General features: G+C 37.4%; 1 protein-coding gene across 2 annotated transcripts in view; it reads right to left on the bottom strand.

The window, feature by feature from the left end:
* The window catches only part of SAAL1 (serum amyloid A like 1), a 28,238-nt gene that overhangs the window by 14,093 nt on the left and 575 nt on the right, over window positions 1-13,570 (bottom strand). For both annotated transcript variants that reach the window (XM_074372281.1, XM_074372282.1), the window contains exons 2-8: window positions 12,464-12,577; window positions 7,955-8,038; window positions 4,588-4,667; window positions 2,865-2,924; window positions 2,609-2,724; window positions 2,087-2,267; window positions 78-160 (exon numbers count right to left, since the gene is read on the bottom strand). In XM_074372281.1, the coding sequence (XP_074228382.1) occupies window positions 78-160; window positions 2,087-2,267; window positions 2,609-2,724; window positions 2,865-2,924; window positions 4,588-4,667; window positions 7,955-8,038; window positions 12,464-12,577 (718 nt within the window). The remainder of the gene's footprint in view (window positions 1-77; window positions 161-2,086; window positions 2,268-2,608; window positions 2,725-2,864; window positions 2,925-4,587; window positions 4,668-7,954; window positions 8,039-12,463; window positions 12,578-13,570) is intronic.

Below are 13,570 nucleotides of genomic sequence, written 5' to 3'. Positions count from 1 at the left end.
TGATGAAGAAGGTAATCATTTAAAAACAGAAAACAAACAAGTCAGTAACTGTCATGTTTCCCCATATAACATCTTACCAATTGCTTGAATTCCATCATCCACTGTGGTAAGCAGCTGTAAGATGTGCATGTAAACATCAAGCCCTTCTGGATTTTCAGAACTAAATACAAAAAACAAAAGCATTGAATCAACTTTACTGACTATGGGATCACAATCACTCATTTATTCAACAAATATTAATCACTTTGTACTAGTCACTGTCCTACATGCTAAGGATAAAACAGGGAACAGGACCAAGTCTCTGTGCTCACCAGAACTTACAGTCTAATGGGGCAATCAGCCAAAAAACCAACAAATATTATGTAATACAATCAACAAACACAGGACAAGAAGTAAAAATTCTGTTGGGCCCTGTCCCATGAAAGCAAAATGCAAAAACCTACTAGGTGATACTTCATCATTATGGTTTACATGAATAATCAGGACAAAAAATGACTGAGACTTTTATAGAATGAATAAAAGGCCCACTGCACCAAGCACTGAACACAATGATATTCTTCAAACTTCACAGGATCATCTTAGCTCCTCGGCTGAGATTATTAAAACCATATTGGTATAATTTTGTGATCAACAGTTTGGATTCCTAGAAATTTACAATCTTAGTTCTTCAACCACACAATTAAGTGAAAAGATAGTGAACAATTAAAAGATGGTTCAGCAAATATTTAAGTGTCTACTGTTTTCAGGCACATATTAGGGGCTGGGAAAACAGAGATGTATAAAACATTGTTCCTACCTTCATGAAATTTAGAGTCTGAAAGGAAAAACCATAATTAAAGGGTAATAACAATAAAGTGACATGAACATAATGCCAGAAGTCCAAGGTGCTAGAGGACCACACAGCAAGCAGACATAACTTTGTTTGGAGTCAGGGAAGACATCTTAAGAGAAATCATGTTTACATAGAAACCCAAAGGGGCAAGGAAATGTTTCAGGCAGAGGAGACATTTTTTCAAAAGTGTGCAATGGTTTGGAGTCAAGAGAGCTTGGTTCAGTTGAAGAAACAAAGGAAATTTTATATAGTTCAAACAGAACAAGGAATAAGGATGGAGAAGCATTGTGCAGGGCCTTATAAGCCATAAAGAAAAAAAAATCTGGACGTCATCCTAAGGAAGGCAATTGAAGAGTCTGAAGCATGAAAGTAAGGTGACCACTGTGTGCTTTGGAAAGACAGCTCTACAGTCTGGGATTGGAAGGAGCAAGCCTTGAGGCAGGGAACTCAGGTAAGAGACAGAGGGCTGGTGATGGCACAGGTAGGGTCCCAGTAAAAGTCAGGAACAAGGCTTGGGGGTTGACTGGCCATTGGAAAATAGTGGGATGGGAAACAGTCAGTAATGGCTTCCACATTCCTTACACATTATCCAAATGCAATAATGATTACATCATTTACTCAGATTGACGATGCTGAAGGAGACGGTTTTGGGGAAAGATGATTTTAATTTTCACTTGGATAAAGTACATAAAATTAAAATGCTTTAATGCAGGTTATAAAGCACTAAGAATGCACAACTGGCCAAAAAGCAGATCAATTCATAAGTTAATTTTCTGGTGACCAGCAATAAACACTTTCAGTGACCTCCAAGACCTATTAATTACTCTTGGGAAGACATCAGAGCCCAAAAGCCAGTCACTTATCCAAGACTGGCATATACACAAGCAGCAAGAAAACAAATATCTGATATTAGTCGAAGAAGTTGTCAAATGTCCAGTGGAAAATAAAGCACAAAGAAAATCTTTTCTATTTGATTTAAATTATACAAAATTGCAGATTTTAAGACAGTAACCATAATTAATGCTAAATAATAGTCTATAGCTAAATAGTATTAGAACAGGTACTTTGCAACCTTTATGAATTCTTGCAAAATGCAAATACATTGTCACCACAAATATCAATAGTGACTCAAACCTGACAAAGACTGGCTACATGCTATTCATCCTGTCTTCATCCTGTCGACTTACACCTTTAAGCAACTGGATTTTTAGTAACTATTTCCCCAGAACATTTTGCAGAAAAGAGCTCACCTACCGTACTTGTTTGGCAGCTTCAAGTACACATGGCACAATTCTAAACACCGGCTGCTCTTCAGAATCTTCCTGGGGTTGATCCAGAGGCTGAACAGCTCCATTTCTAACCCATTCCAACATTAGCTTTTCATCCAAATCAAAGAGCTTGTCCACAACCTCCCCCACCTTCACCAGTAGGTCAACTGCAGAGAATAAAACAGACACTGAAATGAGTAACAAAATTTTAAAAGTAGTAAGGCTAATCAAATTCCTAAAGCCACTCCAAGAAAGCCAAATCTTGCCAAACACAAGATTTCAAGGGCAATGTGTTTTACCTCCTTTATTTCAACTTGCTTGTCTGTCTTCATTTTTAAATGGGGAATTTACCAGTATCCTGGGAGTTTAAGAAAATACTTTATAACTTGAATTGAAATACTTTCTCAACTTACACTTAGCCTTTAAGTGACCTCCAGAAATAGTTACCTGGTTCGCTAACAATTAAATATAATTTAAAATTTTTTTTCTAGATTACATGGTCACTTACCATTTGTTGAACTTGACATGATGAAGCAAATGCTATCATAAATAGCTGGTTGTTCCCGGATTCTTTCAACCCAGACACTGGCCACCTCTGTCTGGGAAAGGCAAGTAAGCAACAACCTACGTGATAAATGTAAGCTTAATATCTATCTGTCAAAAACAGTATAGGAAATTCAAGAGTAAAAGATTAACTCTAACTCTATTTTCCTAGATTCCCTTATGGGTGAGTATATAGAATCCATGAAAAGAAGAAAGCATACCTGCTTGTTTCCAGCAGAGTAGGAGGGTCTGAATCATACAAACAGTGCAGTAATACCTGGCTACAAAAACAAAAAAGTTAACCCAATATGCCTCACTTGTCTCATTTCAAATATCAAAGCAGAGTTTTCATTTAACTTTTTAAACAATTGTGAAATACAGCATGTACACATAAAAGCCAGTAAGATACAAATCCATACCTGGTGAGTTATAAAGCAAGAAAGAGAACAGAGCTGCATCTCTGCAGCCTTTGTGCGCCCCTTCCAAATCACAGTTCTCTTTCCCACGTAGAAATGACTACTACCCTGACTTATCCAGCAGTCATTTCTTTGCTTTACACTATAGTTTTATTATTTAATATATTTTGGTTTTGAATTTTACATGAAGTAAATCATATTACATGTATTCTTTTGAGTCTTAGTTCTTTAACGCAAATCATGTCTTTAGAACCTACCCATCCTGTTCTTGTTGCTCTTTGACTCACCGCTGCAGAACATTTCATTGTATGAGACTATAACACAACTTATTTTTCCAGCCTAATACTGACAAACATTTAGGTTCACTGCAATTTGAGGCTATTTCAAGCAACGCTCCTATAATACTTCTAGTATGAATATCCTGAAGTATGTGCGCACGGTTTCTCTTTCCATACACCTATGAGTGGCATCACTGGGTCATAGCATATGTGTATCTTCCAGTTTGGCTGGGTAATACTCAACTGTTCCAAAGAAGTTGAACAAATTCAGCAATGGAAATTGTTCTATACTAATTTTAAGATAAGCATTCAATTAGATTTATAAAACTTGTCAATATTAGTCATTCTCAGATTTTTGATAAGGATCACTAGAGACCAAACATAATCCCAAGTCATTTACTTCATGAATGATTGTAAATTCTGAGGATTAATTTCTTAAACTAGGATCCTAAAGCCATTCCACACCTAGAAGAGGTAGTTACCTCTATTTTAGAGACCCATGTACTTGAATCCTGTGATAAACCCTAAAGCCCTAGCTGATAATAAACACCTAGGACAGTCTTCTGAACCTATCATGAGTACAAATTTCTTTGAGATTCTGATTAACAGCGACAACCCTCTGCCTAGACAACGAATACACTCATAAAATTTAGCATATAATTCCAGGGTATTCTCAGACCTCTTAAAGTAACAACCAGGATTTCCACCACTAGAAACCCCTCCACCCAAAGCTTTTCTACATGTAAAAAAGAACTAGCCTCTAAGCAGAAGTATGAGAGCCTTTGAATCATGGAGGTAACCCTATATCCTCTAATCTGTTGGCAAGTACCACCCCCTGACCTAAGTCCGAATTCTCAGGGTGACCCTGGTCAACAAGTCTAGTTTCTCCAGACTCTAGCTCTGAGCCTTGGATTCCCTGAACCTAAACTGTTTCAGACTCTGGTCAGGTGTCCCCACCTCCAAGATCTGCCCCACTGGTTGTCATCCTATGTGGCTTACACCTGCATACATTCAAGCCCCTTTGCTATCGATATAGAAAACAGGCCTAAATCCCGAATCCTGTCCACAAATAGTGTGGAAGCCCTAGGCACCATCAACACACAATGAAGTCCTGAAGAGTGTTCATCAGGAGAAAGGAAATACTACATTTCACACTATTTCCCTACCTTTCCTATGTATTAGGATTTGCTTAGGGATATGAAATATGAATCTATTTTTTAAAAACATAATTATTATGTAGTAAAACTTACCCAAGATTTTTATCACTGCTGATGGATACACATATCTCCTGGAAACAGGCCATATTACCTAGAATTCCCACGCAGATTTCCTATCAAATCAAATTTCACAGGTCACAATGGCTCTAAGGTGAAAGACATATATAAAAATAAAAACTTGAAAAAAAACTTTCACTGAGCCAAGTTTGGGGGGGAGAAGACGAGGGGCAACATGCAGAGGTATACTGCCTGCATCCTAATTTGACAAGTTTCCAGTAGTACTTGAGAGGGGATGAAAGACATAAGAAAAAGGCAGGCAGGAGTTATGAAAGAAGAAATCCTATGGATGAACTGAGTCATAAATGACTGGTAGGATTTAGACATACAAACAAGAAGAAAGATATTCAAACAAAGGGGAACATATTAGCAGAGGCAGGACGGGAATAATGCAGCAGAATGGACAATGGCTAATAAAGTGGGCAATGGCTAATAAAGAAAGCTGCCCGGCTGTACCACACAGTGAGGATAACATGAGATAAATACAGCAGGTAAAGAAGATGTGGATTAAGGGCCATAACTGCCATATTAAAGAGTTTAGACTTAATCTAGGAGGTTACTTGGAGCCATGAAGGTCCTCAAGGAGGGGGGTCAACATACTACAGTGATATTTTAGGAAGATTATTCTAGCAGCAAAATGCATAATGTGTGATAGTGAAAAAACTTTAAAAGATGTTAATAATCTCAGGAGTAACAGCTAATATTTAGCACTCACTATGCCCAGGCACCACTCTAAGCACTTTTCATGTATCATTTCATATAAAAATTTATGAGGTAAGTACTATTATTATCCCCATTTTTCAGGTGAGGAAACCAAATCACAGAGAAGTTAAGCAACTTGCCCAAGATCTCCAACTAGGAAACAGCAAGAACTCCAGAACCCGAGCATTTAGTCACTATACCACACCGCATCTCTGTAATCAAGATGCAAGAAGATGAGCATGGTGACAGCAGGCATAGGAAGGGAAGAAGCTGAAAAAGACTCAAGGTGAAAGCAGAATAATTTGATGGAAAGAAAGGGAAAAAGCAATTAAACAAAACTCATAGGTTTCAAGTTATCGCATTTCTCCAGTAGGAGGTACTGGTCCCATTGACCGAAAAAAAAAAGGAGAAGAAAGCATAGGAAAGGACACAATGAGTTCAGTTAGGACAGTGTTTTCAAACTTGCAAGAGCATAACAATCACTCAGGGAGCATGTTAAAAATACCAATTTCCAAGTCCCACCTTCAGAGCTACTGAATCAGAATCTCCAAGGTAGGGTCTAGAAAGCTGTTGTTTACCAAGCACATCACATGATTTTTATGATTGGATAAGTGTAATAATCACTGAGTTAGGGCATGCATAATTCTGGACTGGAAAATGCAGCGTGCAAGTAGAGGATGACTGAAGAAAGCTGGAGACAGCACCAGAAATCAGAAGGGAGGTCACAGCTTTGGTTCCACAGGCACAGATTTGCAACTTAAAAAGGTAAAGAATAGATAAGCTAAGGAAGTGAATATAAAGAGAACAAGGGATCTGGGTCTACATCTTAAAAGGGCTCCACCCTCAGTGTGTAGAAAGAAATTAAAAAGCAAAATAAGTGACAGAGAAGTGACTGAAAGAGCTCAGAGGCCAGGAGACTGAGGTGGCACCAAAGCTCCAGGAGTAAAGAGTCTCAATAAAATGTGTAAAGATTAAAATAGAGTAGGGGCAGAAAAGAAACACATACATTTCCCCTAAAAATTAAAGAGGGAATAACTGAACTTCCAATCAAAGACCACGTTTTTCAGCCTTGGCTACTCATGGGAAGCACCCTGAGGGAGCTTTACAAGCTGTCTGGAGCCTCACACTAGGAGACACTGTTTTAACTGATCTGGGAATAGCCTGACTTGACATTTTTAAAAGCTCCCTAGGGCAAAGCTTCTCAAATTTGGGCCCTGGCCCTGGTCAAAATGTAACTAGCATCACCCGGAAACTTGTTAGAACTCCTCAATTCTACCCCAAAACTACTGGAACAGAAACTCTGGAAGTGAATCCAGTGATCATTGATACTGAAACATGTTAAAGTTTGAGAGCCCGTGTCCCAGGTGATTCTAATGTGTGGCCAAGGCTGAGAATCACTGCCATAGACAGGCTATAGCTCATAGACATATATAATAATATGACTAACTCCTGGAAGGAGCCATTCTTAACATAAGCTTATTTTCTCTAAGTACTAACTGTGAGTTAATGCATTTAAGTTAGAAAAACCCAGAAGAAAAATCATGTAACTGTCAAATCTTTATATTAATATAACAACCCAAGGAAATAGAGGTCCATTGGCTCATCAGGCCCCAACTAAGGTGGAGCACTATATTAATTAAACTTTTAACTCAACATTCAATTTGTAAAAAACATACTACAGAATTCACCACTTCATAATTTCAAAGAAACGGAGACAATACAGTACAGTGGTTATACTTAAGTCATGTGGACCAGGCTCAAATCCCAGCTCCAATCTTTCCTAGCTGTATGGTCCTGGACACACTTCTTAATCTGAGACTTAGTTCTTTTACTTACAAAGTGGAGATAAATGCCTACCTCGTAGAGTAGTAAAACAAAGTACTCAGTAAATAGCTGTTATTCATAATTGTAACTAGTCAATAAATATTTACTAATCACCCATGACGTGCACAGTACATGGCAACCTAAATAGCATTAAAGCATGGAAGACTTAATGAGAAGTAAAGAATTGTTTTGGTGCGTTTACTATCATCGTTGGCCACGGACAGCTTACTTATTTGGGAAGGCTTAGAAGGAAAGTATCATCTTGAATAGTAGATGTGAATATTGAGGGGAGATGGAAGGCATATAAATGAAGGCGTGGAGATGGAGATGATCACAGTAAACTCTTGAGATGATGAACAGACAGAGCTTGCTAAATTGGAAGGACTATCGAGAGGGTAGATTTTATGCCAGAAAGATGCGAATTAGATTCAGATTATGGAAAATTGTGAGCAATAGACCGAGTTTAGAATGAAAGCTTTTAAGTAATGGAGGATTTTGCAAATAAAAAAGAGCAATAAACTGAGAAATGGGCAGTCTGGGCACTGTTTCCTGTTCTGCCACATATTGGCAGCATAATGTTGGTTATCTCTATCTGGTGTCACAGCCATTAAGTGGAAGTATTGATCTCCAGCTCAAATCCAAAATTCTATGTAATAATTTTAAATAGCACATTACTTAGTGTCTGGTAATGTTCAATAAACATTTGCCGACTGATCTGTAGCCAATGAGAACATTAAAGTGAGAAAAATGAAAGACTATCCAGCACTATCTGCTGTTATTGCTCCAAAGAGGCAGCTTCAGAAACGCACATACTTACTCTTAATCGAGGACACTTGGATTTGGCCAATACTCCCATAAATATGTCAGGAGCGTTAAATTCTTGAAGAAATAAAGCCACATCCTGAAAATAGAAATAATTGTTAATCTGGATGCTGAATACGTCTCCTTAAACCACATAGCTTAGGCAATAGTCCTTCAGAGAAGCTGAAACTGGGGTAAACTGCGTGACCGTCGACTGGGAGAGACACACGTACTTATCAAGAGATCATGGTCAGAGAAAACAGAGTTTTCAAAGATATACTCCAAACTGAAAGTCATAGCAGCAGATGCTGCCACCCTAAGTGATCAAGCTGTCATGTGGGCAACTCTTTGCAGCATGCAGGGATTTATTTACTTAGTTAAAATAATTCCTGGAGTAGCACAGGGATTAATAATATCAACACCAATAATAATAATGGCAATTAACATTTATTGAACAAGTATTAAATGCCAGGTACAGTGAAGTGGTTTGCATACCTTCTAATTTAATTCTCAAAACAACCCTATGAAGTAGTTATTATCATTAGCCCCATTACACTAATAAACAAACTGAGGTTTTAAAATGTTAAGCAACTGCCAAGATTATACAATTGTAGAACACAGCCAGAATCTGAGCCCAGATGAGTTTGATCAACCATGTTTTTAACCAGCACACCACACTAACTCTCAGGTATTTACCCATTCATTCATTCTTTTTTTTTTTAAACATTTTTTTATTGATTTATAATCATTTTACAATGTTGTATCAAATTCCACTATAGAGCACAATTTTTCAGTTATACATGAACATATATATATTCATTGTCACATTTTTTTCTCCATGAGCTACCAGAAGATCTTGTATATATTTCCCTGTGCTATACAGTATAATCTTGTTTATCTATTCTACAATTTTGAAATCCTAGTCTATCCCTTCCCACCCTCCGCCCCCTTGGCAACCACAAGTTTGTATTCTATGTCTATGAGTCTATTTCTGTTTTGTATTTATGCTTTGTTTGTGGGTTTTGTTTTTTTTTTTTTTTTAGATTCCACATATGAGCAATCTCATATGGTATTTTTCTTTCTCTTTCTGGCTTACTTCACTTAGAATGACCATTCATTCATTCTTCACCAAATATTTACTGAAAAACCCAAGCAACATGCACTGTTTTGGGCTCTGGGGACACATCAGGGAACAAGCTAGATAAGATCTCATCTAGTTTTCATTCTAGAGGGATGAACAAACAATAAACAAGTAAACAACCAAACTACACAATGTCTAAGTGCTACAAAGAAGATAACCAAGATGGTGTGTGTTAGAAACCAAGATAAGTGGGGCTACTCTAGGTATATCACAGACAGTGTCTCTGAAGAGGTGACATTAAGCTTTTAAAAGAAGGAACTTCAGCCTACCAGAGGACACAGGCACAAAACAATCACTGAGTAACAAGTTAAGTGTTATGCAACATAATGAACAGGTTCCATGAGAGGACAGAAAAGAGAGGAATTCTTCCTGGAGTTTCCAGGGAGGCATCACAGAGGAGGTGACATTTGAGCTGCACCATAAAAGATGAGAAAGATTTTGCCAAGTGAAGGACATTCCATGCAGAGAGTAGCAGGAACAGAGCATGAACACAGGAAAATGCAGGAAGTATCTGGAAGTCTCTGGTCCTGCTCAGAGTCATAGGGGATAAGGCTGGGATGTAGTCTCACTAGAGGGATTATATGCCAGTGAATCAGCAGGCAGCTCATTTCTCTATAGGTGCTTCAAGTGCTACCCTAAGAGGACAAAGGGGAGGCCAAGAGCACGGCCCTCCCTCCGCAAACAATCTCATTCATACAGCAGCTCTGTTTTACCTATTTTATATTTGAGGATTTCACTTGAAAAATACGTTATATTTCTTTTAAAAACTTTTTTTAAACCATAGCTCTTAATAACTGTAGAAGAAGTAGAGAGAAGACTTGAACAATACTCTCAACCACTTTTGATCAAATTGTTATTTTACAGGACACTCCACCCAGCAACAGGAGTATACACATTCTTTTTAAGTGAACCTGGAAACTTTACTAGGACCAAATTCTGAGCCATGAAACAAGTCTCAATACATTTAACAGGATTCAGAGTATTCACTGACCACAAGAACAGAAAGATATCTGAAAAATCTCCATTTGAAATCTAAATAATGCACTGCTACTCATTAACCAAAGAAAAATTAAGGAAAATTAGAAAGTATTCTGAACTAAATGAGACAAAACACAACATAGCAGAAGTTGTAGGATAGTGCTAAAGCAAGATTTAGAGGAAAACTTACAGTGTTAAATGCCTATATTTTAAAAAAAAAGATCTCAAATTAACAAACTCAACTTCCACCTTAAGAAATTAGAAAAAGAAGAGCATGTTAAATCAGAGTAAACAGAAGAAAGGAAATAATAAAAATCAAACTGGAAATCAATGAAATAGAAAACAGAAAAGCAGTAGAGAAAAATCAATGAAACCAAAGGCTATCTATTTGTGAAGATCAATAAAACTGTTACACTTCTAGTCAAACTGATCAGGGACAAAAGACAGAAGATACAAATTACTAATATCAGGAATGAGAGAGTCACCATCATTACAGAGCCTACAGATATTAAAGAACAATAACATAATACTACAAACAATTTTATGTCAATAAACTTGACAACTTAGATGAAGTGGATTAATTTCCTGAAGAACACAAAGTACCGAAGTAACCAGAACGGCCCTCTATCTATTAAAGAAATTGAATTTATAGAAATTGAATTTATAGTCTTCCCCACAATATACCAAAAACTACTGAATGGTGAATTTTATGGTAATGAGTTATATCTCAATAAAACTTATTTTTTTAAGTAATATATACACAAAACTAAAAACAAACAAAAAAACTTCCCACAAAGAAAACTCCAAGATCAGATAGCTTCATTGGTGAATTACACCAAATATTTAAGAACAAAATAATAGCTGTTCTACACAAACTCCTCCTGAAATGTATAGAGGGGAGACTTCCCACCTCATTCTGAGGACAGCATTACCTTGATACCAAAAGCAGACAATGACAAGAAAACGACTATCTCTTATGAACATATATGAAATTCCCAGACAAGATTTTAGCAACTTGAAAATCAATCAACATAGTTCACCATATTAACAAACTAAAAATAAAAAGCACATGACTAACTCAACAGACTTAGCAAAAGCCTGACAAAATCCAAAATCCATTCCTGATAAAGACTCGAGGAAATCTAGAGACAGAGGGAACTTTCTCCTCCACAGTTACACCGTACTTCATGGTGGAAGACCAATGCACTACCCCTACAACAGGAACAAGACAAGGAAGTCTCCTCTAACTGCTTCTAGTGAACACTGTAGTGGACATTCTGGCCAGAGCAAGCACACTGAACACCACTCAGCAATAAAAAAAAAAATAAACTATTGATAAACACAACAACATGGATGAACCTAAATTAGTGACCCTGAGACAAAGAGCCAGACCCCTTCCAAAAAAAGAATACGATCCCATTTATACAAAACTCTAGAAAATGCAAACTACTCTGAAGTGAAGATAGCCAATCAGTGGTTGCCTGGAGAGGGTGGAGGCAGGAAGGGACAAGAGGTAGGATATAAACAGGTATGTTCTCTATCTTAATTTTGATGATGGCTACATGTGCATATACATACCTCAATTTTTTTTCAAAATGTACACTTTAAATACATGCAGTTTTTGTACTTCAGTTATACCTCAAAATATATAGTTTTTTGTGTCAATAACACCTCAATAAAGGTGCTTTTAAAAATTGCTAAAGGCAATGAGTAGCCATTGACAATTTTTAAGACAGAAGAATACAATTAAATCTGTGTTTTAGGAAAAAGATAATTTGCTGGCAATGTGGAGGACAGAGGGGAGGTGAAAGGGACTAAAACAAGGATTTTAATCAGGAACCTACTGCAAAAATCCAAGTAATAAAATGAAAGAGCATGTAAGGCAATCTCTTTTCGCCTCTTTTCCTACCTGTAGAAGAAGGGTACTACTTATATCACATGGCTTTTGTGAAGAGCAAATGGAGTAATATAATATGAAAAAGCTTTCAAGTTATAGAGTACAACACAAATGTAAACATATTACTGTAATTATGTACATGCAATTCCTTCCTGTTCCTTCCAATTTGATTGTGGTACATCAGTGGTCTCCTAATCTGCTCTCAAATACAAGGCCAGCATTGTTTTTAGACAGATAAGCATCAGAATTTTCCTGGATTACAAGTGTTCCAGCATTTATTAGAATTATTTATGTAGCCCAAATCTAAAGACACTCAGATTCTCTACCTTCAAAAACAGAAGTTTAGCATTTATAGCTCCTCAGCCTTCACTCCCTGTACCACATATAGGAGGGACTACAGATATTAAAGTCTTCCCCAGAGACTTTAGATTGAAGTTTTTTTGTTTTTTTTTAAATCCATTCACTACCTCTTTACCCAAGTCTTTTTAGTTTTATTTCTAACCCATTACCTCATCCATTGACATATCCCACACTCTGCAAATTTCATTCTCCATTTCTTCATCAAGCTCCGTCTGTTGCTCCTCATCATCTGAGCTGGATTTGGGGTTTTCAGGGTTAACAATCTTCAGAAACACAAAGGAAGGAGATGAATAAAGGCTGTCTATAGTACTCCTCAAGTCATATTACCCTGTAACAATTTAGAAGTCACAAAGATATTATCCTCAGAGTATCTTCTCTTGCAAAAAAACTTGTTTAACAAAATTAATGTTTTGGGTACCATGGCTAAATACTATTGCCAGGCACTGGGGTAGAAATACAAGGATGAGTAAGATTTAATCCTGTGCTTTCAAGCACTTTAGAATCTAGTGGGGAAAAGACGTATAAATTGGTAATCACAACAGAAAAGGCTAAGTGATTGAAGTGAATTGTGGACAAAGAGGCATGAGAACAAAAATGATGGACCAATGACCTATGCCTGCAAGAAGCTTGGGAAAACTTCTCTTAAGAGGTGAGATTTAAGCTAAATCTCTGAGGGAGAATGGGTTTGTCATGTGAAGAAAGGAGAAGAGCACAAAGAGGAAAGTACAGGAGTTCAGAGTTAAGAAAGGGCCTGGCAAGTGTGGGGGCGTGGTGAGCAGTTTAGTGTGTCATGGGCAGATGAGGCTGGAAAAGTTGCAAAGAGCCCTGGATTCCAAACTACGAAAAATGCATTTTTCTCCTGTAGGCAAATGGAACTAAGAGGAGGTCCCATGCACAGATTTGTTGGTTGGTTGGTTGGTTGGTTTTGAGGAAGATTATTTTGGCAGCTGTGTAGAAGATGGAGTGGAGAGGACAGTGATTGGAAGTAGGGAAATAAGTTAGGGAAATATGAGGAGGAGAATGCTCATTTCTGGAGAGCCTCCTGCAAGGTTAACACCACGGTAAGCACTCTAGGGCTCTTACCATCTTATTTAATCTACACAATAATCCTATATACAATAATATAGATATTATCATCCCACTTTATAGAAATTGAGAAAGAAATCCAGGCTCTGAGCGGTTGGGTGACTTGCCCAAAGTCAAGCTGGACGACGAAGCCACGATTTTGATTAGCAGAGCCGTCTGACTCCAAAATG

This window comes from Camelus bactrianus, chromosome 10, assembly GCF_048773025.1.
Source record: "Camelus bactrianus isolate YW-2024 breed Bactrian camel chromosome 10, ASM4877302v1, whole genome shotgun sequence".
In the NCBI taxonomy this organism is placed as follows: domain Eukaryota; kingdom Metazoa; phylum Chordata; class Mammalia; order Artiodactyla; family Camelidae; genus Camelus; species Camelus bactrianus.
The sequence above is the reverse complement of the archived record's forward strand: the minus strand, read 5'-3'. Positions and strand labels throughout refer to the sequence as shown.